The 25,155-nt window shown below is 37.1% G+C and overlaps 1 protein-coding gene and 1 long non-coding RNA gene across 3 annotated transcripts; one reads left to right on the plus strand and one right to left on the minus strand.

Annotated features, from left to right (window-relative positions):
* Nucleotides 1-17: 17 nt before the first annotated feature.
* Nucleotides 18-21,944, plus strand: LOC126828554 (general transcription factor IIH subunit 2). Of its 2 annotated transcripts, XM_050558380.1 has the most exons (15): nucleotides 18-50; nucleotides 9,910-10,057; nucleotides 10,852-10,966; nucleotides 12,588-12,674; nucleotides 13,398-13,503; nucleotides 14,226-14,331; nucleotides 15,229-15,319; nucleotides 15,682-15,769; nucleotides 16,570-16,646; nucleotides 17,034-17,064; nucleotides 17,574-17,634; nucleotides 18,507-18,610; nucleotides 19,113-19,221; nucleotides 20,076-20,115; nucleotides 21,750-21,944. In XM_050558380.1, exons 2-15 carry the CDS (start codon nucleotides 10,008-10,010, stop codon nucleotides 21,879-21,881), a joined length of 1,197 nt encoding a protein of 398 aa, XP_050414337.1. In that variant the 5' UTR covers nucleotides 18-50; nucleotides 9,910-10,007; the 3' UTR covers nucleotides 21,882-21,944. The 2 variants fall into 2 exon arrangements, with proteins under 2 accessions (XP_050414337.1, XP_050414336.1); XM_050558379.1 differs by lacking the exon at nucleotides 18-50 and having other exon boundaries at nucleotides 9,901-10,057.
* Nucleotides 3,902-9,897, minus strand: LOC126828558 (uncharacterized). The gene is made up of 5 exons (XR_007683149.2): nucleotides 9,692-9,897; nucleotides 8,357-8,544; nucleotides 6,415-7,640; nucleotides 5,491-5,620; nucleotides 3,902-4,584 (listed from the first exon to the last, which is right to left on the minus strand). It is a non-coding gene; the product is annotated as an uncharacterized LOC126828558 (long non-coding RNA).
* Nucleotides 21,945-25,155: the final 3,211 nt, after the last annotated feature.

Genomic DNA, 25,155 nt, shown 5'->3' on the forward strand with positions numbered 1-25,155 from the left:
TAATTCATTTCAAGGGAGATAACTCTCAATTACCTTTGTCGAGCCCAAAGGCACAATACTGGATCTTCAATGAGTTACTTTCTATTTTTCACTCGGCAACCGGCTGCAGATTTCACTCGGCCAACTTCGGTTACTCCTCCACACCAAACCATGTTTCCAAACAGAATTATCTTTCCGTGACCCGCAAATTATATTTTTAACTGGTTTGCCTTTGGCGCAATATTCTGATGTTTAGGCTAACACTGTTTTTAACGGCGTCAGCTTCTTATATTTATTGGGCTACAAACACTAAACAGTTGTCTTTTATTTTCTGAGGAGATTTTCTGACCTGGGTAATGTAAATGAAGTTTGTTACTTTATAGTAGGCTAGTATTTGACTAAAACTGCATAAATCAAATCTTAATCATAGATGTACCGATTGTAAATAATTTTTTTTGCTGACGAAGTCTTTTCTAACTTTTGGGGTAAGACTACTAACTAAGTAGCCTACATTGAAATTAGTGCTAGTACAGTAGAAGTGGTCTTGGCGTCGGGTAATCGATATGAAAACAAGTCTACATTATAATTAGGCCTAGATATCTACCTAGTCCGACTTCATTTCAAGCATTTTATTTATACCCCTTAAGTTGTAGTAGTGACAGTTTAACTACAAGTAAGTACAACAGCAACCAACAGGGGGTCACAGTATCGTGACTCATGGACTTGTCAGGAGTATAACTTGAGCCTGAGAATGATCAATGAGATACACACAAATGGATAAGTCTGATAATCAGTTAATAAATCAGATGTAACTTGTAAATAAAGGCACTGTATGACAGTGTATGTAGGCCTACATATGATATATATTCTAAATACTAATAAATAGGCCTAGTAGTATTGTTTTATTAATATTACCTATTTATTAATTAATAGGGTTTCAGGTCAAACTCAAAGTTTCAAATGATCAAAACGCTCTATATACCAGTCAATGCGTGGGATGGCACCAAAATAAGTGCTTTTCTGTCATATTTGAGTGACGTCATGAGTCATAAGCGGTATTTTCCCTTCAGAATCGCTATACTGGCTAGGCTCTATATAGTACCAATTTTAAAACTGAATGAAATCCGCACGTTATTGTCAGCTAAGATTTATTAAAATCATAATTATATATTATAGATCTAATTTCAAATATTATACTTAACTAATAGAATCAATTAAGCTTTTACTATCTAATATGGTCGAAGCTCAGGTCCTAAAAACGCCTTTAATTTATGGTTTCTGTTATTCTTAAATAGATATTGTTAGGGACCTCATGCTGGAGGTTCGGTCGCATGATCATTTAATGTTCGAATTCTATACAAAATTGTAAAGTCTGAAGTTAGTATCAATGTAATTTGCTAATCTGGTCAACAAAGGTCCATTTACATTGATTTTGATGGAAAATTAGATCTGAATTACATATTACATATTTAAAGTTTATATTTCTTGATTATAAAGGTAGAATTTGAAATTATTTTCTCAGTGTTTTAAATGGGTTGGTTTTTTTTTTTGATGGCTTTGACCATTAAATTGAAAAAAATCAATGAAATGGACCTTTGTTGTGGTGTGGATAGGCTTGGGTGTAGGGGTGCCGGGAGCCCAAGTAGTGTCGTTAAAAAAGTATTAACATTAGTGTTACTTTACTCTTATTTTATGAAAGTTTTTTTCGCAAGTTGATTTCCTTTATTTTTTTAATGTAGAATGGTAATGAACTGCTTTTTTCCTTTTCTTTGCTTTATTTGTTCCGTTTGAATTTGATTTATCTGTTTAGTTTTTGATTGTTTAATTATTGTTTTTGTTAATTAAGTTGATTCTTTTAAACTTTGTTTTTATTTTTATACGTCCGTCGTCCACAATTTCTTGTGAACGCTCTAGAGACTAAAGTTAATATCTGATATTTACTGCCAGAGTTATAGCCCTTGATCACTTTGATAAATCTTGTGAACGCTCTAGAGGCTAAAGTTAATATCCAATGGACTCCAAATTGTTACACAGTGTGTAAGGTCATGAGACGAAGAAGCCTAATGATTTTCAGCGATATCCGATAATTACTACCAGAGTTATGGCCCTTGATCACTTTGAAAAATCTTGTGAACACTCTAGAGGCTAAAGTTAAAATCCAATTGACTTTAAATTTATACACAGTGTTTAAGGTCATGAGACAAGACGCCTATTGATTTTCAGCGAGATCTGATGATTACTGCAAGAGTTATGGCATTGATATGTGAGAGACATCAGTTTAAAGTCGATTCTGGTTATTATAATCTAATGTATGAACTTTGTGTTGATTTTACCAGCCTGTAATTGTGGTATCATAATTAATTGTGATTTTAACATTTTTTTTAGTTAACTATATTAAATGAATTCCAAATGTACGTGTTGGCGAGGGGGTACATTAATAATTATATGTTTTTGTAGTACATGTTCCTTGTTTTATAATAAAACTACGCCCTTTCATTTTTCAGAAGAAAAGTATAGAAAATATTTCCAATTATCTATCTTGAGGTAAATCAGTTTATTATTTTCATTAACAGTTCTTATTTTTGTAAATTTTTATGTAAATCAACTACTTGTCATTGGAGTGCATCTCAAAATTCACTTTCCTTATCTACATAAAGTTTATGTAATAAGTTATAGTGTGTAAATTTGAAGTAAGTTCATATGTTTTTTTATTAATTATTTACAGATCACAGAGATTGAATGCTGCAGGTCTTGTGTTTAGTGTATAGACTAATTGGTGGATGTTATTAACATTAACCTTTTAGCAAAGGTTAGCTTGATGATGTTACTGCAGTGTAGTGGAAGATGTTAACCTAACTTTGGTAGACAACAAGCCTAACCCTGAAGTCAACGATGTACAATATGTCAGTGTCACGGTTCCACTACCAAACGTAACGCGAATATAAACAATACTTACGGGTACATGTATTTACTTTGATTGAAATGAGGTCAACTTAAAAATTTGTGTAGATGTGTTATTTGTTGTAACAGTTATATCCATAAAATGTAAATTGTATTTTCTCTATATTAGTATAACAGATTAAACGAAATAAGATTATTTCACTCATGACTCGTAGTCACCCACCATCGTAGAAGTGTCAACATATCGAGAACACGCATTCATGAACCATGATTAGTTGGGACAAATTAATAATGAGGAATACTGTTTTCAAAGGCCTTAAGACAGGAAAGTGGTTATTGGTCACAACATTCATGTGTCACTGCAGGGGAGGGGGTGGAGTCAAATGATAATGCATTCGTGTTGGATAATAAGGTCTGTCATTTAGTGAAGAGGCTTAGCTTCGTTTCCAAGAGTAGGGTCGACTGCATTCCCACTGTTAAGATTTCGAGAAACAGGGCCCAGATTCTCACATCAGATACTTGAACCACAGAAAAGGTTACCTTTCAGAAAATTGGCTCTGTAGCCTAAAACTGAATCACCTATATCTCGGTTCAGAGCAAAGCAATCTGACTGAAATTTCAGCATTTTCTGTTTCTATTATTTATTGTTGAACTATTATAGCGAGAACTGTCAGCTCTTATCTAATCTTACCCAATGGCGCCAATGCCCCTTATAAATCTAGTTTAAAATCCAAATATTTGTCTAAACTTTAGACAGACCTTATGATCTACTAGTATTCTCCAGTTGGTCAATTTCACTGCAAGTCAGTCAAAACGGCCAAACATGACTGGCGAAAATAAGACAAATAAGGTTGGAAGTACCTTCAAAACAAACCATGGCACTTGAATCAATGACAGACCTTATGATCTAAAGCATACATCAGACCACTCAACCACACAACTGGTAAAGACTTTAGACAAATATTTGGATTTTAAATTAGAAACAAAACCATACTGTTGAAGATGTAATTGAGACAAGACATTAGACTAGCACTTATATTTATTAGCAAAAAAAAGCCAACAATTTGATTGGTTTTAGTGCTTAGCCAATCAAAATTGAAATTTCTACTAAAATTTGGATTTGATCTTAGTTAAAATTTCCCTACTTTTAAGTTCTGGTAAAATGTCCTTATGTGTCGGAAGTTCTGATTTGTCGACTAAACGAAAGCGACCAGACTGTCCACCGTTGGCTTTGAGAAATGCGACAATTTTGATCGGTGACATACTTTGCGTTACAATGGTGTACATCTGATTTCTAGTGGAATGATTTATAAAGCGAACTGGAACGGGGAGGTTATACAGTAAGCCGTTAATCTGGCGTGTGATATGATGAGGGAAAGCAGGTCCAAACAGTAGATCTTTTAGCATTTTAACTTTTATGAATTCGTCTAGTCGTGCCTGGGCAGCTTTTAAAATAAATCTATCAGCATGACGGTAATGTGGTTTTCTAGGATATTTCTTCTTAGCCTGTGAATCTGTTACTTCTTCCCTCATTTCAACATCTGTGTCACTGGTCTCAGTTTCTGAATCAGTTCCCTCAGCTGTAGTAGCTGTAACGTTTTCTCCTGCATCCTCGGCAGCTTTCTTCAACACCTCCGCTTCTTTAAGCAACGTATCAAAACTGACAGATTCTATCGCTTGATCAGGTTTAGTGTAAGCAGAAACCTGGAATGAAAAACGATTTACTAAGACATGATATCTAGGTTAACTTTAAATAATGGCATTCATCAATTAAAGGTCAAATCTGTGCCTAGCCAGGAAGGCATTTTTATGTGCAATACAAGAGCAGAACGAAAACCAAAGTGGCTCAGTACATGAGGTGCCAGCTCTGTGGATAAGCCATCGGCTCAGGGGTTAAGCCACCAGCTCAGTTGGTAAGACAATGTCTCAGTGGGTAAAGACCCACCTCTGTGGGTAAACCGCTGGCTCGGTGGGTTCTGACTCGGTGTGTAGGACACTGGCTCATTGATAAGAATCTGTTTTTAATCTGGCCAATGAAGTTCCTCAGGTTTTTCCAGCCTTTTTTCGTCTTGTTGCAAGGGCAAGATGGACTGGACAAGAAAAAAGGTCCCTTGTATAGCCATTGGCAGCATGTTGACGGAACGGGAAAAAAATGCACGATACCGGACATGAGATTCTACTCCTTGTCACATACAAGCTTGGCTCAAATTGATTCAAGGACATATCTTATGATCTAAAGGGCATGCATTAGACCACTAGACCAGCCCACCCATATATCAATCTTCTGGTGTTGTCACAGGATAACCCTGCTCAAGGGACAGGAACGTTGCTTCAGTGAAAGGGTGTAGAAATGCAATGCTTGGCTAAATTGGTTTTTATACGCCCACACGAAAATTATAATGTCATCTGTATGAAGTTGTCTATTAAATGCCCCCTAATTACCTACAAAAGAACAAATATACGACAACTCTTGTCGACCGCTCGGACGATTTAGCTGCTGTGGGCGTATGTTTAGTTGCCTGGCAACCTATCTTTATATAATGTAGGCCCTATTTAGCTCAGGAATCCATAGCCCTAAAGCTAATTCAAGTATTCAATAGAATAACTTACCTCTATGACTGGTTGTGTTTCGTAGAGCTTAAACAAGATATCAGCTGCTGCAAAATTTCTAGAGCCTATCTTACTAAGAGACACTGCAGGTTCGGTTCCAACATCTTCCTTCTGTATCTTCATCTGACATCTTAAAGTAAAAAAAGAGAGAAATGGGGATTAACACTCACACAAAACAAACCAACATTTTTGGACTGACACCCAGGAGGTTTGACTCAATGAAAGATCTTATGAGCTTGGACCACTCAACCACCCCTAAAAACAAAAGAAGAGTAACAAGCAAACTGAACATTTCAAAATTTTGATCAATGGGACAAGACTAGATCTTAAAGCTACAATTTCATATTTGTTAAGTTATATTTTTAAAATTTATTAAAATAAAGCCTTAAAATAGATGGTATCCATACACAGTCCTACCTTGTTAAAGAATAATCCTATTAATCCTATAATTCACTATTGCCAGCTGCGAAATTGGCAAAATTATCATTTTCGAATTCCAACATTTGAAGATAGCTAATGCATGGAGGCAATAGGAAAACAAGGGAGGTAATTGTGTTATTATTTCCTGTGTCAATGATTTTTAAGGGTGGGAAATAATGCCCATAGTCGTATAATAGTGAGTTGATAACCTATTGAGCAAAAGACATAGAAATAATTATGTTTTGACTTTCATAGAAAATATGAAATTCTGGCTTGAAGGCTAAGGCCAGGAAACACAGCCTAGGTCTTACAGTTAAGGCCGGAAGACGCAAGACTACAGTAGGTCTTAAGAGATTCAAGACTAGGTCTTAAGAGACACAAGACTAGGCCTTACAGTTGAGGCCAGAAGATACAAGACTAAGCCTTACAGTTGAGACCGGAAGACACAAGACTAGGCCTTAAGATTATGGCCGGGAGACCAGACTAGGCCTTAAGGCAACTTACCTGAATACACGATCATCATTGTCAAAAAACTCCCATTCCAACAACATATTGTTGACAAAACATGAATGTTGTAAAATATAGAAACCTTGAACTTTACGATCTACTATCCAACTGACGTCCTCAAAGACAACGATATCCTTGGCTGGTAGTGTTGATATAGGTTTTCGGGTCCATTGTAAGCGATGAAGATTCGAACAGTTATCTTCCAAAATGCAGTTGCCCTTGACACGAAAGTCGATAACATCTGTTGCTGCTTGGTCGTGTGGTTGAAGTTTACTGTGTTGGGGGAGGATGAACTCGGGGTCACAGTTCGTGAAACTTATCGGGCTTTAGAGTAAGCGTCTGCTTGGGCATCTGTTCGGTTCTCTGCTTCACCAATCATGATGAGATGACCAGCTAGATAGAGGTTACAGAAAATTTTCTCCTTTTCTATTTCTGTGTTCATGCTACGACGGTACAGACAAATGGGCGTCAATTTTACATCGTTGAAAATTCCATCCAAGACAGTAATGATGGATGCAGGATGCGTGGCACTGCTAAGTTCGTTCATTTTGACAAACTGTTCACGGAGATCAAATGCCCTAGGATTTGGTGCTGCCTTTACCAAAGTGCTCTGAACCTGTGCTTCTGCTTCTGTTATGACAGACTGTTCGACACCATCTAAGATGTTGCCATGTTCAACATTCATGGTGGTCAGTCGTTCAACCACCATATTATAACACAATGACTTAGCAGTTTTTTTGGAAACTGAAACACCTGCACCTTGTAGTATGTTGTCAATAAAGTACATTCCCTTATGATAAACTTTCCCTGATTCAGCTTTACAACTCTCTACATCATATCGACAACGGACTCGACATTTAGCCACAGAGGCCGCCAACTCCATTTTGCTGACTGAATTGGTTGAAGCATATTTAGGATTGGTTAGAATATCTTGGATCTGTTTCAAAATAGATGGTGGGGGTAACTCTGCAATTGTTTCTTTCTCCATCTTAGCAACGGTCGAGTTAAAATTCTCCAGTTTCTCCTTGATAACTTTTGGGGTCATATCATCCTGGTTCAAAATTTCAGTGACAGGAAGGGTACGATAAAGTTCCACCGCCTTCTTGAAACATGACAGTTTGATTTCTTTCTTGTTGATGCCGATAGCTCTGGCTAGGAACACACCACATCAAAAAATCTGGTCTAATTCCAACTTTACAACTCATCAGAGAATTCTCAAACAACTAAAATGAAATAAAATAGGATTTAATGGGAAAGAGAGGAAAATGGGCTTTATTGTTCACTCGACACTAGGTCATTTCGGGACTAACATATAGTTCATTTTATTTCATTAGGGGTCTTTAGCAGTGGAAGGAAACACTGAGGACATGGAGAAAACGCACAAGGTTGAACAGACGACCCTACTCCTTGTCACGTACAAGCGGGTAATGACGCATTAACGCTTCGACCACCCAAACTCGCCCAACTGGTCTTATGTAGATGGGCAAATAAAAGAATTTTATACGTAATACATGCTTGAATAAAAATAAAAATAAAAATAAAGCAGAATCTGTGTTTTTAATGAGATTATTGTGAAAAATATTAAACATGCATTATGCAAGAGCTAAACCTGTCAATTTCAGGTCTTTCTTTAGGCCTGAAATCTTATCTAAATTATTAATTAGACATTAATTAACTTATCCAGACCATAATAAACTCCCGATGTCAAGGCTAGCCTTCGATGTCGACTGGATTACAATTCTATATGCTGCTATCGCTCATTGATAATTAAATCACAACAATAGACAATCGAGACTATTAGTTTCGAGGCTAGGCGAAACTTTCATCCGCTTAGTTTTCGGTTCATAGTGGACCAATTTGACTGACATATAGTGAGAGCTGCTAACTCGTTATCTTATCTCCATCTCCCATAATGTATCTTTAATAAATAAAACCTCACCATAATTTCATTGATTACTTTTTTTTCACTTCGTAAAAACATTGAAAGTCGTCGAATTTTTTCTGCTAGCGGCAATTTTGTGGCATCGATTGGTTCTGGGTTGGGTGTTTTGTGTACAGCGGCAGCAGGCAGACCTTTGTTATCAATGGGGCGTGTCTGGCAGTCTGGTAATGTTTCCCATTTCTTCTCTGTAAATAAACCATTAAAAAATGTAGTTTGTTAAAGCTGCATTTAGTAACTGTATTGAATAAACCATGACTAATATACCGGTGTATTAAATACAAGTTTTTTCACAGTTCATTTCTGACGACGTCTTGAAAAGTGTTCTCTTGTATTTATCAAGCCACAAACAAAATAAACTTCTAAATAACTTGTATTCTGAATATTGTTTAGTGCCCAGGTTCACTTTGCTCATTTCTGTTGTTCAGCGGCTGGGGAGGGGGGGGGGAATAGGTTTTACATTTAGATTCAGAACGAACATGATTCTTCTACAGCCATCCTTTTTACAGTGGTTACAACTTAAACATACAGGTTTCAAGTTTAACTGACTACCATGACTAGAGAATAGAATAACGTGATTTATCAACGAATTAACAGAATTTTAAAACAAAATTAAAAGCTTTTGAGCAGTAGTACGGTAAAAATTATGTGTGTCAAAAAGATAAGCACCACCGTTTAAAATGAGGTCTGTTTGATATTTAACCATCAACAATAAACTCAGATGGTTTTTATTTGGAACCATGTAATATCCATCACAAAATACTTCCAGCATAAGTCTTGCCATTCCAAGAAGAATAGTGTCAGGTTCCTTTGGTACCATGGTACTAATCAAACAAGAGGTGTTGAGGACGTGATCCAAGTGAGAGAGGGGGGGGTTGGATGGCTGAATGGTTAGCGTGCGCGCGCTGTATCATAAAGTCTGTCATTGAGTCAACTGGCGTGGTTTCGAATCCCCGGTTGTACGTGACAAGGAGTAGGGTCGCCTGTCCAACCTCGTGGGTTTCCTCCGGGTCCTCCGGTTTCCTCCCACAGCTAAAGATCCCTACGCGCAAGCGAATTATGGAAATAAAATTGAACCATATGTTAGTCGAGTGGACGTTAAACCCCATTTCTCTCTCTCTCCAAGTGAGAGAGGGATACACATGACGATGGTTATCACTACTCTTGTCTGTAATCCTCATCCTTTTCCTGACCAGATCATCTAATGGACTCCTATATTTTTCGAAATCCTCAATTAAAAAATATCTATTACTTAAATGACCAAATATTCCTGTCTTGTTTTACTTTAAGGTGGTCCTTAACCTTTTGTCAGTTGTATTTATTTTTATAACTTACTTGCACCACCGGCACTGTTTGCGGGAGTTCCAACACCTCCTATAGAATTCAACTCATTGTTAAAAATATAATTTGCGGGTCACGGAAAGATAACTCTGTTTGGAAACATGGTTTGGTGTAGAGGAGTAACCGAAGTTGGCCGAGTGAAATCTGCAGCCGGTTGCCGAGTGAAAAATAGAAAGTAACTCATTGAAGATCCAGTATTGTGCAGCCCAAAGTCGGAAAAATCCACACACACTTTGCTGATAAAATCGGGCCGAATAAAATCAATCTAAAGTTTTATTTACAACATTTCTAATTGTAACAGAACCTGAAAATGGAGGACGAAAAAGGTTATCGGTGGGAAACAGAATATGAGAAAACATGGTAAATATCATCTTTCTAAAACCGGTGGATTTTAGTCTGAAACACAAGGCAAACATTACAAAATGAACTTAAAAACTAAAGTCGAGACCATAAAATAAATGAGTTGACCAAAAACTAAATTAAAAAAAGCAAACTCTCCAACAAATCTCAATTTAGGCTACTGACTAATAAGTTTAGTTAAAGCGTGTAGAAAGCTGCGGTGGCTCAGTGAGTAAGGCACTAATTCACTATCCAGGGGCAGGAGGTGTTGGTTTAAAAAGTGAGGGGGATTTCCCCTTGTCAGTGGTGTAGGGCGAAGGGCCGGGCAAGGACGGTTTCTAGTCATTCAGATGAGAAAAAAGTGAGGTCCAGAGGTGGCGTGCATGTAAAAGAACTGTCCAGGGTAAATTTCCCTCATACTTGTAGCATACTCTGTATGACATACATACATACATCTTCATTAGCCAAGTTGATTATGAAATGGATGTAGAATGTTAAAACCCATTTCATTTCATAAACACTTTACAAATACATATTACATAATAAAATGAGATAACAAAGAGCATTCATGACGAAATATATAAATACAAAATGTTATTTAGATACAATTACATGTAATTAGTAATTAAAATAGCCCTGGATAATCTACCCATTAAAAGTATCACTGGGTAAAGGCTTTTTTATATGCCCACATTTATTTCTTCACCCTGCCAAGTGGTTCGTTCGTTCGTTCCTAAAGTTTTACTTCCACTTCCACCATAGGTGATATCGTAGACAAACCAAGTGGTTATAGTTGAACTTTATTTTTATTACAGGGAAGCCATACACGAAGATGAGTCCGGATCTCTTCAAGCCAGTATTGATGACATCATACAGAAAGCCAAGCGTAGGAAAATGCTGGAGAAGATTGGGAACATTAGACTTGGGATGGTATGATCACAATATGACTTGGGATGGTATGATCACAATATGACTTGGGATGGTATGATCACAATATGACTTGGGATGGTATGATCACAATATGACTTGGGATGGTATGATCACAATATGACTTGGGATGGTATGATCACAATATGACTTGGGATGGTATGATCACAATATGACTTGGGATGGTTTGATCACAATATGACTTGGGATGGTATGATCACAATATGACTTGGGATGGTATGATCACAATATGACTTGGGATGGTATGATCACAATATGACTTGGGATGGTATGATCACAATATGACTTGGGATGGTACGATCACAATATGACTTGGGATGGTACGATCACAATATGACTTGGGATGGTATGATCACAATATGACTTGGGATGGTACGATCACAATATGACTTGGGATGGTATGATCACAATATGACTTGGGATGGTATGATCACAATATGACTTGGGATGGTATGATCACAATATAACTTGGGATGGTATGATCACAATATAACTTGGGATGGTATGATCACAATATAACTTGGGATGGTATGATCACAATATGACTTGGGATGGTATGATCACGATATAAATATAGGAAATTAATAATTAAAGAGGCATTAAGGGAGATTAGATAAAGAGTTGACTGTTTTCGCAATAATAGTAAAAAAAATAGATTACGTAAATAGAATAGAATATGTTGAAAATTTCTGATTAGATAAAGAGTTGACTGTTTTCGCAATAATAGTAAAAAAAATAGATTACGTAAATAGAATAGAATATGTTGAAAATTTCTGATTAGACAAAGAGTTGACTGTTTTCGCAATAATAGTAAAGAAAATAGATTACGTAAATAGAATAGAATATGTTGAAAATTTCAGATTAGATAAAGAGTTGACTGTTTTCGCAATAATAGTAAAAAAAATAGATTCCGTAAATAGAATAGAATATGTTGAAAATTTCAGATTAGATAAAGAGTTGACTGTTTTCGCAATAATAGTAAAGAAAATAGATTACGTAAATAGAATAGAATATGTTGAAAATTTCAATCAAAGATCCCTTGGCAGTTGGAATTCGCTACACAATGTAAGAGTAGGCGATAGTGCAGCTGTCCGGGCAAAAATTTCCCTCATAGCACACTGTATGACGTATGCCCGTCTTATTAGCCCAGTTCGGAGCAGAACAGTAGGATGCTAAACCCCATTTCATTTCATTTCATCATGCAGGCAGTGCCCTACAGAAAATCTCTAATATGCTGCCATTTAGCCAAGGCAGTGGCAATACAGGGGGATCTTTAACATACTGCAAATGGTGTAGAATGACCTTGGTTTTAAAATCCTTCCCTCCTGAAAATTGGAAATGAGGTTGGAAAATCTCCAACACCAGAATCGACCCTACGACGTGCTAGTGAGTGAGGCAGTGTGTTACTCCCGGAGCCACCATTGTTTTCTCCAATGACAGGATTTTCACTGAAAAAAGAAAAAAAATGTAGCTGCATATTTGATACCAACGGAGATTCGCACTCACAATATCCACACCTGACTGGTTGTTATAGCAACCGATACCAATTGTTTCATGTTTTATTTATAATTAAATGTTGATTTTATTTTCTGGTTTGTTTTAGATGCGACATTTGTATCTGATAGTTGATATGTCCGACGTAATGAACGACCAGGATTTAAAACCAACTCGACTTTATTCAACTGTAAAGGTAGGTTGATAAATCAGTACCCATTCACCAGGTTAATTGATATACAAACCACACTCGACTTTATTCAACTGTAAAGGTAGGTTGATAAATCAGTACCCATTCACCAGGTTAATTGATATACAAACCACACTTGACTTTATTCAACTGTAAAGGTAGGTTGATAAATCAGTACCCATTCACCAGGTTAATTGATATACAAACCACACTCGACTTTATTCAACTGTTAAGGTAGGTTGATAAATCAGTACCCATTCACCAGGTTAATTGATATACAAACCACACTCGACTTTATTCAACTGTAAAGGTAGGTTGATAAATACCGAATCTTACATCTTTCATCTTACGAAGGTTGATGGCGGAATGATCTAACGTGTGTGTTTTAAATAATAACGTCTATCCCCTTGTGGGTTTTCTCCTGGTACTCTGGTTACATCCCACTGTTGCAGACTCCTACGCGCAAGCGAATTATTGAAATACAATTGAACCATATGTTAGTCCCGAAATGACCTGGAAATGTGGTTGTATATTGCCATCCCATCCGTCTGTCTGTACGGCTACCATCCACAATTTCTTGTGAACACTCTACAGACTAATTTATCATCAGATTGTTTTGAAATTCGTAGGATTTAGCTGCTGTGGGTGGAAGTTTCATTGCCTGACAAACTATGTTTGTATTTACTCAGTATCTTATTGTTAATCCTAAGTTTATTTTTATTTCTTTAGTTACTGGAACATTTTATAGAGGAATATTTTGACCAGAATCCAATCAGTCAGCTGGGTATATTAATTACTAGAAATAAGAGAGCTGAAAAAATCACAGAACTTGGAGGTAAAGATAGATAAATGATCTGAACTGGGTTGGAAAGATGACCTCTTGGTTTTATATGGAGCTGCTGTGGCTCAATGAGTAAGATTTTGGCTCGCTAACCTGGAGGTCACAAGTTCGCTTCCAGTATTAGCCAAGAAAGTGCATTGTAATTTTCCGGCGAGGTCCCCCCTTGCCAGTCATGCAGGACAGAGGCCCTAGGGACAAGGTATAGTTGTTCGAATGGAATTGAAAACCGAGATTCTGTGTACACATTGGTAAAGCATGCACGTGAAAAATTTCACTTGATGATATTTTGATGCAATTTATGTTTAGTTTGTGTCTTGCCACAGGTTTGTCTTTTTGTTTGCATGTAGTGGGGTTGGATGAACGAATGGTTCGCATGTGCACGCTTTATCATAAGGTCTGACATTGTGTCAACTGGCGTGGTTTCGATTCCCCGGTTGTATGTGATGAGTAGGTTTGCCTGTCCAACCTCGTGGGTTTTCTCCCGGTACTTCGGTTTCCTCCCACTGCTAAAGACCCCTATGTGCAAGCGAATTATTGAAATAAAATTAAACCATATGTTAGTCCCAAAATGACCTAGTTTGTGTTGAGTGGACTTTAAGCTCTCTCTCTCTCTCTCTCTCTCTCTCTCTCTCTCTCTCTCTCTCTCTCTCTCTATTAGATTCAACTTACTGTCTTTAAGATTCCATCGATTTATATTTCTCCATATCTGATTACAGGTAACCCTCGTCGCCATATTAACGCATTACAAAGTTTAAAGGACAGAAAATGTCAAGGTGAACCATCACTACAGAATTCACTCGACTTGGCCCTTCAAACACTCAAGTAAGTTTACTATAATAATATCATAATAATAATAATAAATTGTCTTATATAGCGCTAAATTATGTCTGCTAGTCATTTCTAAGCGCTTCACAGTGAGTTTATCTATTTTTCTTGCACAAATATTTGGTTAACAGATGTGTCTTTAATGTTGTCTTAAAACTTGAAAATAGAGGTGTCGTGCGCATCTGTTGAGGAAGCTCATTCCATAAATATGCATCATGAACTGTTAAAGAGTATTTTCCATGAGATATCCTGTGTAAGTGTACTACAAACCCTGACTATGAGATAGCCTGTGTAAGTCACTGATGTTTATTTATATTAACTGGACAATATATCACGGCTTAATCCAAGATGAACTCAAATTGATTGAGAAAACTGAATTTCTTACATGGCGAGCTGTTGCTTTAACTTCAGGCGCGTGGGAGTACAATCTCATTAAAATACACATCTATATTTTGTTTCGTTTTTTTATACTTTCGATGGCCTACACTACATGAAAATCTGACAAGTTATATCCATATGTCACGTCAGGGGTCAAAAGACTGACTTATGACCTATGATGTCAGACATTTGATTAACCAATCAGCATTGATGTTACTAGTGGATTACCCACAGTTCCGTGCAAAACACACCTAAAGCTCGCCGTAACAGACTGTTTCATTGGCTTATCCCTGACACCATTCAGAACACGAGTTAAATAACAACTCTTCCAGATCCAAGTGTAGTAAAGACAAGTAAAACGAAATTTTGAACTATAGAAACGAAACGTAATAGGATCTGTGTTTTAACCAGATTGGTGGGAGTAATATCTTGCAAGAAGCATTTACTGGTCGCAATTTGAAAGTAGAATATTAAAACGAGTATTATGTGATATTGATGATGTGTTTCTATTTATAGACATATGCCGAGTCATGCTAGTAGAGAAGTATTGATCATATTCGGTAGTTTAACAACATGTGATCCAGGTGATATAGATACTACTATACAGGTAGGGTATATATATATATATATATACTATTATACAGGTAGACAGTTGTACTCGTCAGGCACTCCGTCCTGTAGCACTGACAAGCGGAACCACGCCGGAAAATTACGAAGAACTTTCTTGGTCAACACTGGGAGTGAACCTGCTATCTTCACTTAGCCACTGTGGCTCTCTCCCAGTAATGAGGAAATTGGAAGTGGAATTAGTGTGCTAGTAAATGAAAACATCCTGATTTAATAAACCAATGAAAATACACTTAACCCAAATAATGATGAAATCAGAAGTGGAATTAGTGTACGAATCAATAACCCAAGTACAAACATCATGATTTAAGCCAATGAAAATACATGTATTATTTGTTGTAGACAATGAATGAGAATAATATAAGATGTTCTATAATTGGTCTAGCAGCTGAAGTTTGTGTTTGTAAGAAAATATGTAAACAGACCCAGGGTAAGTGTCATCAGTCGTGGCCCAGTAAGTTATCGGGTTCGCTCTCGGTGTTGGCTGAGAAAGTTCCTCGTTATTTTCCGCTACGATTTATCGTGTCAGTGGTGCATGACGAAGGGCCTGGCAAGGACAGCAACCTATGGACCAACTGTGTACACATTGGTTGCACATAAAATACCCTTAATAGTTGGAATTTAGATACAAGAGTAACTATTGGTATTATAAGACATATGTTCATTCTCTGTTTATCGTGTCAGTGGTGCTTTGTTCGATAACAACCCAATATCCACCAGTTGATAGTTGGAATTTAGATATAAAAGTAAGTATTATAAAACATATGGTCCTACACCATTATCAGAATCAGACTTACTTTGATAAACACAAAGTTAAAATTCTTGTCAACTCAAAGGACAATATTGGTGTCAGTAATTATCACATTTGTGATAGAACTGGTTAAACACATTCCAAATATAATTTTAACACCGAGATCATTGCTACGATAGATGCGTTGTGAAGATTTGAAGAAACGGAAATAACGAAACCAAAAGGAAACACGGGTTGTGCTATATAACAGTCTAATACAACAACTTTTGGTCTTTGAAGGAATTATCAGTGAGCAGAAATTCACTTGTGTATCTGTTATCACTTTTACGTCAGTAGGGGAAACGGGACTAAAGTGAAATGGCTGCTTACTGTTATTAATAACCGTTGATGACAGTTAACAATGAACACTAGATGATCACTTCTCTAGCTTTCACCCAAACCTGTATTGTTTGTAGAATTATTATTTGTATGTTTTCTAGGTAAATATAATGTTATATTAGATGAAAGTCATTATAAAGATTTACTCTACCAACATCTTTCACCTCCTCCAGCTACAGTAAGTTTACTAAACATACTTTACTTTACTAAAAACAGTTAAAGATAGTTTACTTTACTAAAGATAGTTTACTTTACTAAAGATAGTTTTACTAAAGATAGTTTACTTTACTTTACTAAAGATAGTTTACTTTACTTTACTAAAGATAGTTTACTTTACTAAAGATAGTTTACTTTACTTTACTCAAGATAGTTTACTAGAGATACTTTACTTTACTAAAGTTAGTTTACTTTACTTTACTAAAGATAGTTTACTTTACTTTACTAAAGACAGTTTATATAACTAAAGAGAGTTTACTCACCTTTAAATATCATCTTGACATATCATCATTTATTCTTCACTCAGAACACCAATGTCTGAATCAGTATGTTTTTTTATCTTCTACAGGCAAACACATCTTCATCTCTTATACGAATGGGTGAGTTATTTATATTGTATTGTTGTGGTAGATCATTTCACCAATCCTGACTATCTCATGGTAGGGTGGAGTTACGGTGGCTCAGTGGGTAAGGCGCTGGTTCACTAACCAAGAGGTCCGGGGCTCGATCCTGGTTTTCAAGGATAACAGGGTTTTGTGGCTATCTAATACATGTGTTTTGAATCATTAGGAATAAATGAAATGGGGTTTAACGTCCTACTTTTCTACACCTGCCAAGCTAATGATAAGTGGGGGGGTTGGATGGCCGAATGGTTAGCACATGCGTGCTGTATCATAAATCCTGTCATTGAATTAACTGGTGTGGTTTCTATTCCCTGGTTGTACTTAACAAGGAGTAGGGTCGCCCTGTCGAACCCCGTGGGTTTTCTCTGGGTACTCGAATTTCCTGCAACTGCTAAAGATGAATACAATATAATTGTGCCTTATGTTAGTCAAGAAATCAGCTAGTTTGTATTAACTGTGGATTTTGTTTATCTTTAACTTTGCAGGTTTTCCTCATCATACATTAAATCTTGTTAATAAAGAAGAAAGACCATCAATGTGTATGTGGTAAGTACCGACAGCTGAGTCAAGTGTATTTGTGTATGTGTATTTACCATGTACGTGGTAAGTACCGACAGCTGAGACAAGTGTATCGATGTATGTATGTCATGTGTTTACCATTAATGTGGTAACTACTGAGAGCTGAGACAAGTGTATCGATGTACGTCATGTATTTATCACCAATGTGTAGGTGGTAAGTACCGGACACCTGTATCTGTGTACATGTCGTTTTTTAATGGAAATCTTTTGCTAGATATCATTTGCTTGATAAAGACGAGTGTATCCTCGTCGAAATGTCGCTTAGTATTAAACTCAGTAATTGTGTATCCATAAAATTGTACCTTGTGTTAATATGTTCAATTACTAAATGCCAATCAAAGAAGATATCTCTTTTTCTTTATTTATTATCTGATGCCAGTTGTATTAGGCTCAAATTCTAGTGTCAGTTTTTCATGAGGGTGGGGTGGGGGCACAGAGGAATTGCACTTAACCCGTTAAATGCGTAGGACGTTATATAACGTCCTGGACAACTGCCACTCACCGTGTGTAGGGCGTAATATAACGCCTTGGAAGTATTTTCCCCAACCTATTCTTCGAACATACAATCGCAGCATGTGTAAGACGTTTTATTACGTCTGGTCGAGGAAATCTAATTGAAGGGAGACAACTCTATTTACCATTAGTTTTAATATGGTTTCAGACTACTATCATTTGTATTCAGGAATAAAAAGGTCCAAAAATGACATTTTTCGTCAAATTATTTACACAATAGGGGGTAGTTAACGTTTTAAAAACTACACACTTAACGGGTTAATGTCCACTGGACACAGATTGACAATCAAGCTTCCCCTGTATGTTGTATATCATATTTATTTCAGCCATCTAGACAGTAAGAATTGTGAAGGTTTTAATACAACAGGATATTTCTGTCCTCAGTGTAAAAGTAAATACTGTGAATTACCGGTAGAATGTAAGGCCTGTGGTAAGTTTTAATCTAGCGGAATTAAAGACTCAGAACGTCATTTCAGGGATTATTAAAACCCTTGTAAACTACGATATTGTGAAAGTTGAATCGTTTAGAGGAATATCAGTCCAAAACTTGTCAACACAAAACAGTGCCACCGTTCACAAAATTGTAGTTTTTAAAGGTATTGAAAACACTCCGCTGGTGGTGAGTGGCTTTATAAATGGGGGGTTGGATAGCCGAATGGTTAGCGTGTACACGTTGTATCATAAGATCTGTCATTGAGTCAACTGGCGTGGTTTTGATTCCCCGGTTGTACGTGACAAGGAGTAGGGTCGCCTGTCCATCCTCATGGGTTTTCTCTAGATCCTCCGTTTTTCTCCCACTGCTAAAGACCCCTGCGCGCAAGTGAGCTATTGAAATAAAATTGAACCATATGTTAGTCCCGCAATGACCTAGTTTGTGTCGAGTTGTGGTTAAACCCCATCAACACCTTATGTAATATTATCATCTATTTCAGGTTTAACGTTAGTATCAGCCCCTCATCTAGCTCGTTCATATCATCATCTTTTTCCTCTTGATAATTTTATTGAGACAACTCTAGCCACTTTACACGATTCAGATAACTTGTAAGTACTTTTATACTTTCAACGAACTCAAAGTTTCAACTATTGCATTCACTACTTGTTTGTTGTTAGTTGTGTTTTACGTCCGCTTCCACCGAGGTGATATCGCAGACAATATTGCATTCAAACGAATAACCCCTTATATAGATCTCGACCCACCCACACACCTGTCCATCCATGCCAACAGAGAAAGAAAATGTTGACATATTTCTATTCATGATTCAACATTTATTTATTATTTTCTATCCGTGGTGTTGTTCAACGCACACATCCAGTTCCTCAGGGTTTTCATTTGTACTCAAATGTTGAAATTTTGCGAAAATTCCTTGCTGTGTAGAGAAATTGGTGAAATAGAGAATTTGGTCAAATGACAAATACTATTAGATAATATACCACTGTTCCTAATAGACAACACCGTTCCTAGTAAGACCATCGAATAGAGGCAGGCAAAATTTATTTCCACAGCAGCCAGGTTGTTTGGGTAGATTAGGGTTATGTGTGTGGAATTTTGAATATTATTCACCATGTCTTGATGTCCGATTGGGCATATTCCTGGTTGGACAATTTAGGATGTTTGGAAAATAGCATCGGACATGTCCGGAATATACACAGGTGAAATCTTATCAATGGTGTGTGGAGAGATTTATGATAAAAAAAAAACAAATAAAATTTGATAAAAAGCAAATCAAAATAGAAAATTTGTTCACCGTGTTAATATATGATTATAAAATCCTTGAAAACAATAAATTAATAATTGTTGAAACATTGTGTTAGATGTGTACCAAACCCTGTGTTTCATATTGTTTTGTGTTTTATATAATTACGATGAGGTCAGATTTGTTTTATTTTATTTTCAGACATTGTTTTTCTTGTTTACTTCACTTAAAGGACATTAATGTAAGTAAATAATGTGTTATAACTTATGTGTTATAAATTGTTATAACTTATGTGTTATAAAGACTTATGTGTTATAAATTGTTATAACTTATGTGTTATAAATTGTTAAAACTTATGTGTTACAACCTGTTAAGATCTGTGTGTTATAAACTCATGGGTTAAGAAAATAAAATGAAATGAAATGGGGGTTAACGTCCTACTGTTTTGCTCCTAAACTGGGCTAATAAAGACGGGCATACGCCATACAGTGTGCTATGAGGGAAATTTTGCCAGGGCAGCGGCGCTACGGCCTACTCTTATATCGAATTCCAACTGCCAGGGGATCTTTTACGTGCACGCCAATTTGTACACCGGACCTCGGTTTTTTGTACCATCCGAACGACTAGACAGCTGTCCTTGTCAGGCCCTCCGTCCTGCATCACTGACAAGGGGAAACCACACTGGAAAATCAGGATGAACCTTCTCGGCCAATGCAGGGATCGAACACCCGACCTCCAGGCTAGCGAGCCAGCATCTTACCCACTTAGCCACGTGATCCCCCATGGGTTAAGACTTGTGTGTTTTAACTTGTTATACATTTCAACCTATTGTAGTAGTTGTTCCTTTTGCTAATTAGATAATTAGAAATTTTATCATTTTTGTGTTTCCATGGAAACAATTGATTTGTTTTTTGGTAGACACAGGATGTTGAGTCTTCTTATTGGTACTGTTAGGGAAACCAATCCCGAGAATTTGACCATTCAGCTTAGTTGCATATAAGTTCCTACTTAACACATACATGTACATAGCCTACCACTGATTATAATGTTTCAAGTAAGATTGGTGACAGAAGAATTGTGTGTACAAGACAATTTATTTTCATAAACTATCTGTGAATATTGCTAGAATATTAAACTTTGACCAGTAAAATCTCTGATTATTTCTCGAAAATGACTCATTATAACTTAAAAATAACCAATTTTAACTTAAAAATAACTTATTTTAACTTAAAAATAATTCATTTTATCTTGAAAATGACTCATTTTATCTTGAAAATGACTCATTTTTTCTTGAAAATGACTCATTTTTTCTTGAAAATGACTCATTTTTTCTTGAAAATGACTCATTTTAACTTAAAAATAACTCATTTTATCTTGAAAATAACCCATTTTAACTTAAAAATAACCCATTTTAACTTAAAAATAACTCATTTTAACTTAAAAATAATGGCTCATATTGACTTGAAAATGACTCATATTGACTTGAAAGAAACTTATTTTATCTTGAAACTGGCTCATTTTAGCCAGATAATTTAATTAGTTGATCAAAAGAATCATCTGTTTGCATCCCTGTTGAAGAGCTGAAAGTCCACCTGCGGATTTCATTTTTTTATATTTTTTTTATTTACAATTTTTATTCCATGGCATATCTCCTTGAACTATTCAAGATATCTTCATGAAACTTTGTACAAATATCAACCTATTATAGTTGCTGTGCCATTTGCCAGTTCAAAATTTCTCAATTGAATAACTTTAGTGTTTCCATCGACGCAAATTTCACTACATGTATGTCCTGTTTGTTTAAAGATATTATTGTGTATATTTCAGGTTTATAAATGTCCAGTCTGTTTAAAGATATTATTGTGTATATTTCAGGTTTATAAATGTCCCGTTTGTTTAAAGATATTTTGTTTGGACTGTGATTTATTTATACATGAAACTCTACATTCATGTCCTGGATGTTCTAGTAACCGTGGTAACCAACATGAGAAAATGGACGTTACCTAACATAAAACATCGGTTAATACCTCAAAACTAATATTTCAGTAATAAATAATAATTATACCGGTACTGAGGTTTTAATTCTTATTCCAATAAGGGGTCACGATGGCTAGGTTGGTAAGACGCTGGCTCTCTAGCCTGGAGGTTGGGTGTTCGATCCCTGCATTGGCCGAGAAAGTTCATCCATATTTTCCGGCGTGGTTCCTCCTTATCAATGATGCAGGACGGAGGGCCTGGGACGAAAAACCGAGGTACCATGTACACATTGGCGTGCACATAAAAGATCCCTTGACAGTTGGAATTTGATATAAGAGTAGGCCGTAGTGCCACTGTACAGGCAAAATTTCCCTCATAGCACACTGTATGGCGTATGCCCGTCTTCATTATCCCAGTTCCTTGTGAACAACTAGACATGGTTGCTTGTCAGGGAGCCCTTCGTCCTACAATCTTGACAAGGGGAAAGCACCCAGGAGCGAACCCAAGACTGCCATAGACCTGGAGTAGAAACAATATTCCACATACGAGTTCCTCCCAATCCCCAACCCTCACGACTAGATGAATATGCTAGGGTGTTTTAAACACAATTGAGTAAATCCGAGGATGATCATAGATGTTTAACACTGACAGATTCCCCCCTAGATCTTTGGACCCTAGGTTTCAGTCTGTCAGATCCCCTTGATCTTGTCACTATAGGTTTCAGCCTGTTAAGCACTGCCCAGTCAATAATACTAATAATAATAATAAAAACTTTATTAAATGGGGCAACGTATTTAGTTTGCAAAAAAACAAAAAAAAAACTAATCTTCCATAGGTCCCTCCTAAGCTACAAAGACATATATACATGTAATATCAGGATAAATTCAAAATCATTTGGAATGCAATAGTGGGAAGTGGGAAGTTTGGGAAGTCACTCCCAAACTCCCAAAAATCCAAAACCTATACATTATACAAGTAGAATATAGGAAGAACACTATAATTACACACAAAATAAGATAGAATACAGTTGCAAGTTAAAAATAATAAGTATGTCATCAGTTGAATATTATGGTTCCTTCAGTGTGCAAAATAAATGAGTTTTCAGTTTAATCTTAAAGTTTTCAATCGGGCACTGTCAGAGGGCCTCTAGATCTTGGGACCCTACCTCTCAGTCTGCCCAGCCAATAGGTAAATCCGGCAAGGATTTTGAGATATTGGACTCTGTGTTGTTATGAAGATTGCGATCATCCAAATATTCAAAAAATTGTCACGGGATGGGCCATGAAAAACAGAGAAATGGGTTTAACATCCACTGGACACAAACTAGGTCATTTCGGGACTAACATATGGTTTAATTTTATTTCAATAATCGCTTACGCGTAGGGATCTTTAGGAGTGGGAGGACCCGTAGAAAGCCGGCGCGGTTGGACAAGCGATGTCATGGACCATGAAATGACACGGATTTAACGTTGACGTCAATGGGGAAAGAATTAGTAGTCTAAATCCACATGAAAGCTCTAGAGGCTGGAGTTATTTCCCTTGAAATTTAGCTTCATCGTCTCCATACCGTACTTCATAAATCGTACCTAAAACATATTTGTTGAGATGGTCTTTTATAAACCACTGACCTACCGTCTATAATGGCTAGACAAATGTTTTATTTGATGTCAAACTAATGTAACGTTGGTATTATTAGGGGTGTGGTCCACCCATGCGTAATAAATGATGATTAATTTGCCGGTGATCGATAATATTGCTAAGAGAATCAGGAGATAAGATCATGACTCATAATTGTCTGCTAGTTCCATAGCTCAGTCAATTAATCGCATCAGTATTTCTGAGTAATTGACATTTCAAAGGTTACTTGTGAAAAGCCAGGGAGTTGGCTTTAGTGGAGAATTTTGCCAGGGCAGCGGTGTTTATCAGTAGTAGATCTTGAAGCTGTGATTTTTATTAGGGAGGGCGATTCCTAATATAGGACGCCGCGCCATCCACACTTTAATCTCACCCCACCATGAATGTCAACAAAATACCGGTTATAACACTGATCGCCCCCGTAGAACATAGATCGTATTGTCTATTATAGTTGTTCGTCGATCGTTATCTCGCAGTTGTATTCAAGTTGACATCAAGTTCGTGACATATTATGATTGCTATTGATTTTTTCTAATTATTTTCTTGTGAACCTTAGGGGCGTTTACTTGTTCTCATGGGGTGGGGGGGGGGGGGGTGTTGGGATATGAAGACGTGAATACGAGGGGATTTTTGCCCGGGCAGACACTGAATTCCAACAATCAAGTGTTCCTTGATGTGCGTGCCAAGGTGTACACGTGACCTCGGTATTTATCGTACCATCTGAGCGACTAGACGTACAGCTGTCCCTTGCCCGGACCTCCGCCACTGAAATGGGGTTTAACGTCCTACTCAGAACTGGGCTAATGAAGATGGGCATACGCCATACAGTGTGCTATGAGGGAAATTTTTTGCCTACTCTTATATCGAATTACAACTGTCAAGGGATCTTTTACGTGTACACGGGACCTCGGTTGTTCGTCCCATCACTGACAAGGGAAAACCACGTCGGAAAATCTAGATGAACTTTCTCGGCCAATGCAGGGATCGAACACCCGACCTCTAGGCTCGCGAGCCATCGTCTTACCCACTTAACCACCGTGATCCCCCATCCCCTCTTATGAAAAATAAGGTGTGTACACCGAGGGCCGTATCAGTTTTCATTCACATTTATGGCATCCTTATAACGATCAAATTAATTTAAAGCCGCAATGAAATGAAATGAGGTTTAACGTACACTCGACCCAAACTAGGTCATTTCGAGATTAACACATGGTTCAATTTTATTTCAACAATTAGTTTGCGTGTAGCGATCTTTAGCAGTGGGGGGAAACCGGAGGACCCGGAGAAAAACCACGACGTTGGACAAGCGACCCTACTCCTTGCCACGTACAACCGAGGAATCGAAACCACGCCAGTTGACTCAATGATAGACCTTATGATACAACGCGCAGGCGCTCACCATTCGGCCATCCAACCCCCCAATATGGTTAACGAAGACGCATGTGGTTGAAATTGTCCTCACACCGACGATACCGCCTATTCATCTGCCAAGGCTTCTTTTAAGTGCACACCAATGTCGACACGAAACCATGGGTTTTTTTTTTGTCCCTTACAAACGACTAGACGCTGTTACCAGGCGATCAGTTCTGCACCAGGCTAGAAAATCCCGTAGGAACTGTCCCAGGTGTAAATGGATCTTGATAGATTTCCGATTGATAAATGGAACAAT

The sequence above is a fragment of the Patella vulgata genome, chromosome 7 (assembly GCF_932274485.2).
Source record: "Patella vulgata chromosome 7, xgPatVulg1.2, whole genome shotgun sequence".
Lineage (NCBI taxonomy): Eukaryota > Metazoa > Mollusca > Gastropoda > Patellidae > Patella > Patella vulgata.

What these genes read in the sequence shown, in the direction of transcription:
- LOC126828554 (XM_050558380.1), top strand. Translation starts at nt 10,008, where the DNA reads ATGGAGGACGAAAAAGGTTATCGGTGGGAAACAGAATATGAGAAAACA. An exon ending in ATATAGATACTACTATACAG is followed by an intron (nt 15,320 to 15,681) that starts GTAGGGTATATA and finishes TATTTGTTGTAG; the next exon opens with ACAATGAATGAGAATAATAT. An exon ending in AATATGTAAACAGACCCAGG is followed by an intron (nt 15,770 to 16,569) that starts GTAAGTGTCATC and finishes TATGTTTTCTAG; the next exon opens with GTAAATATAATGTTATATTA.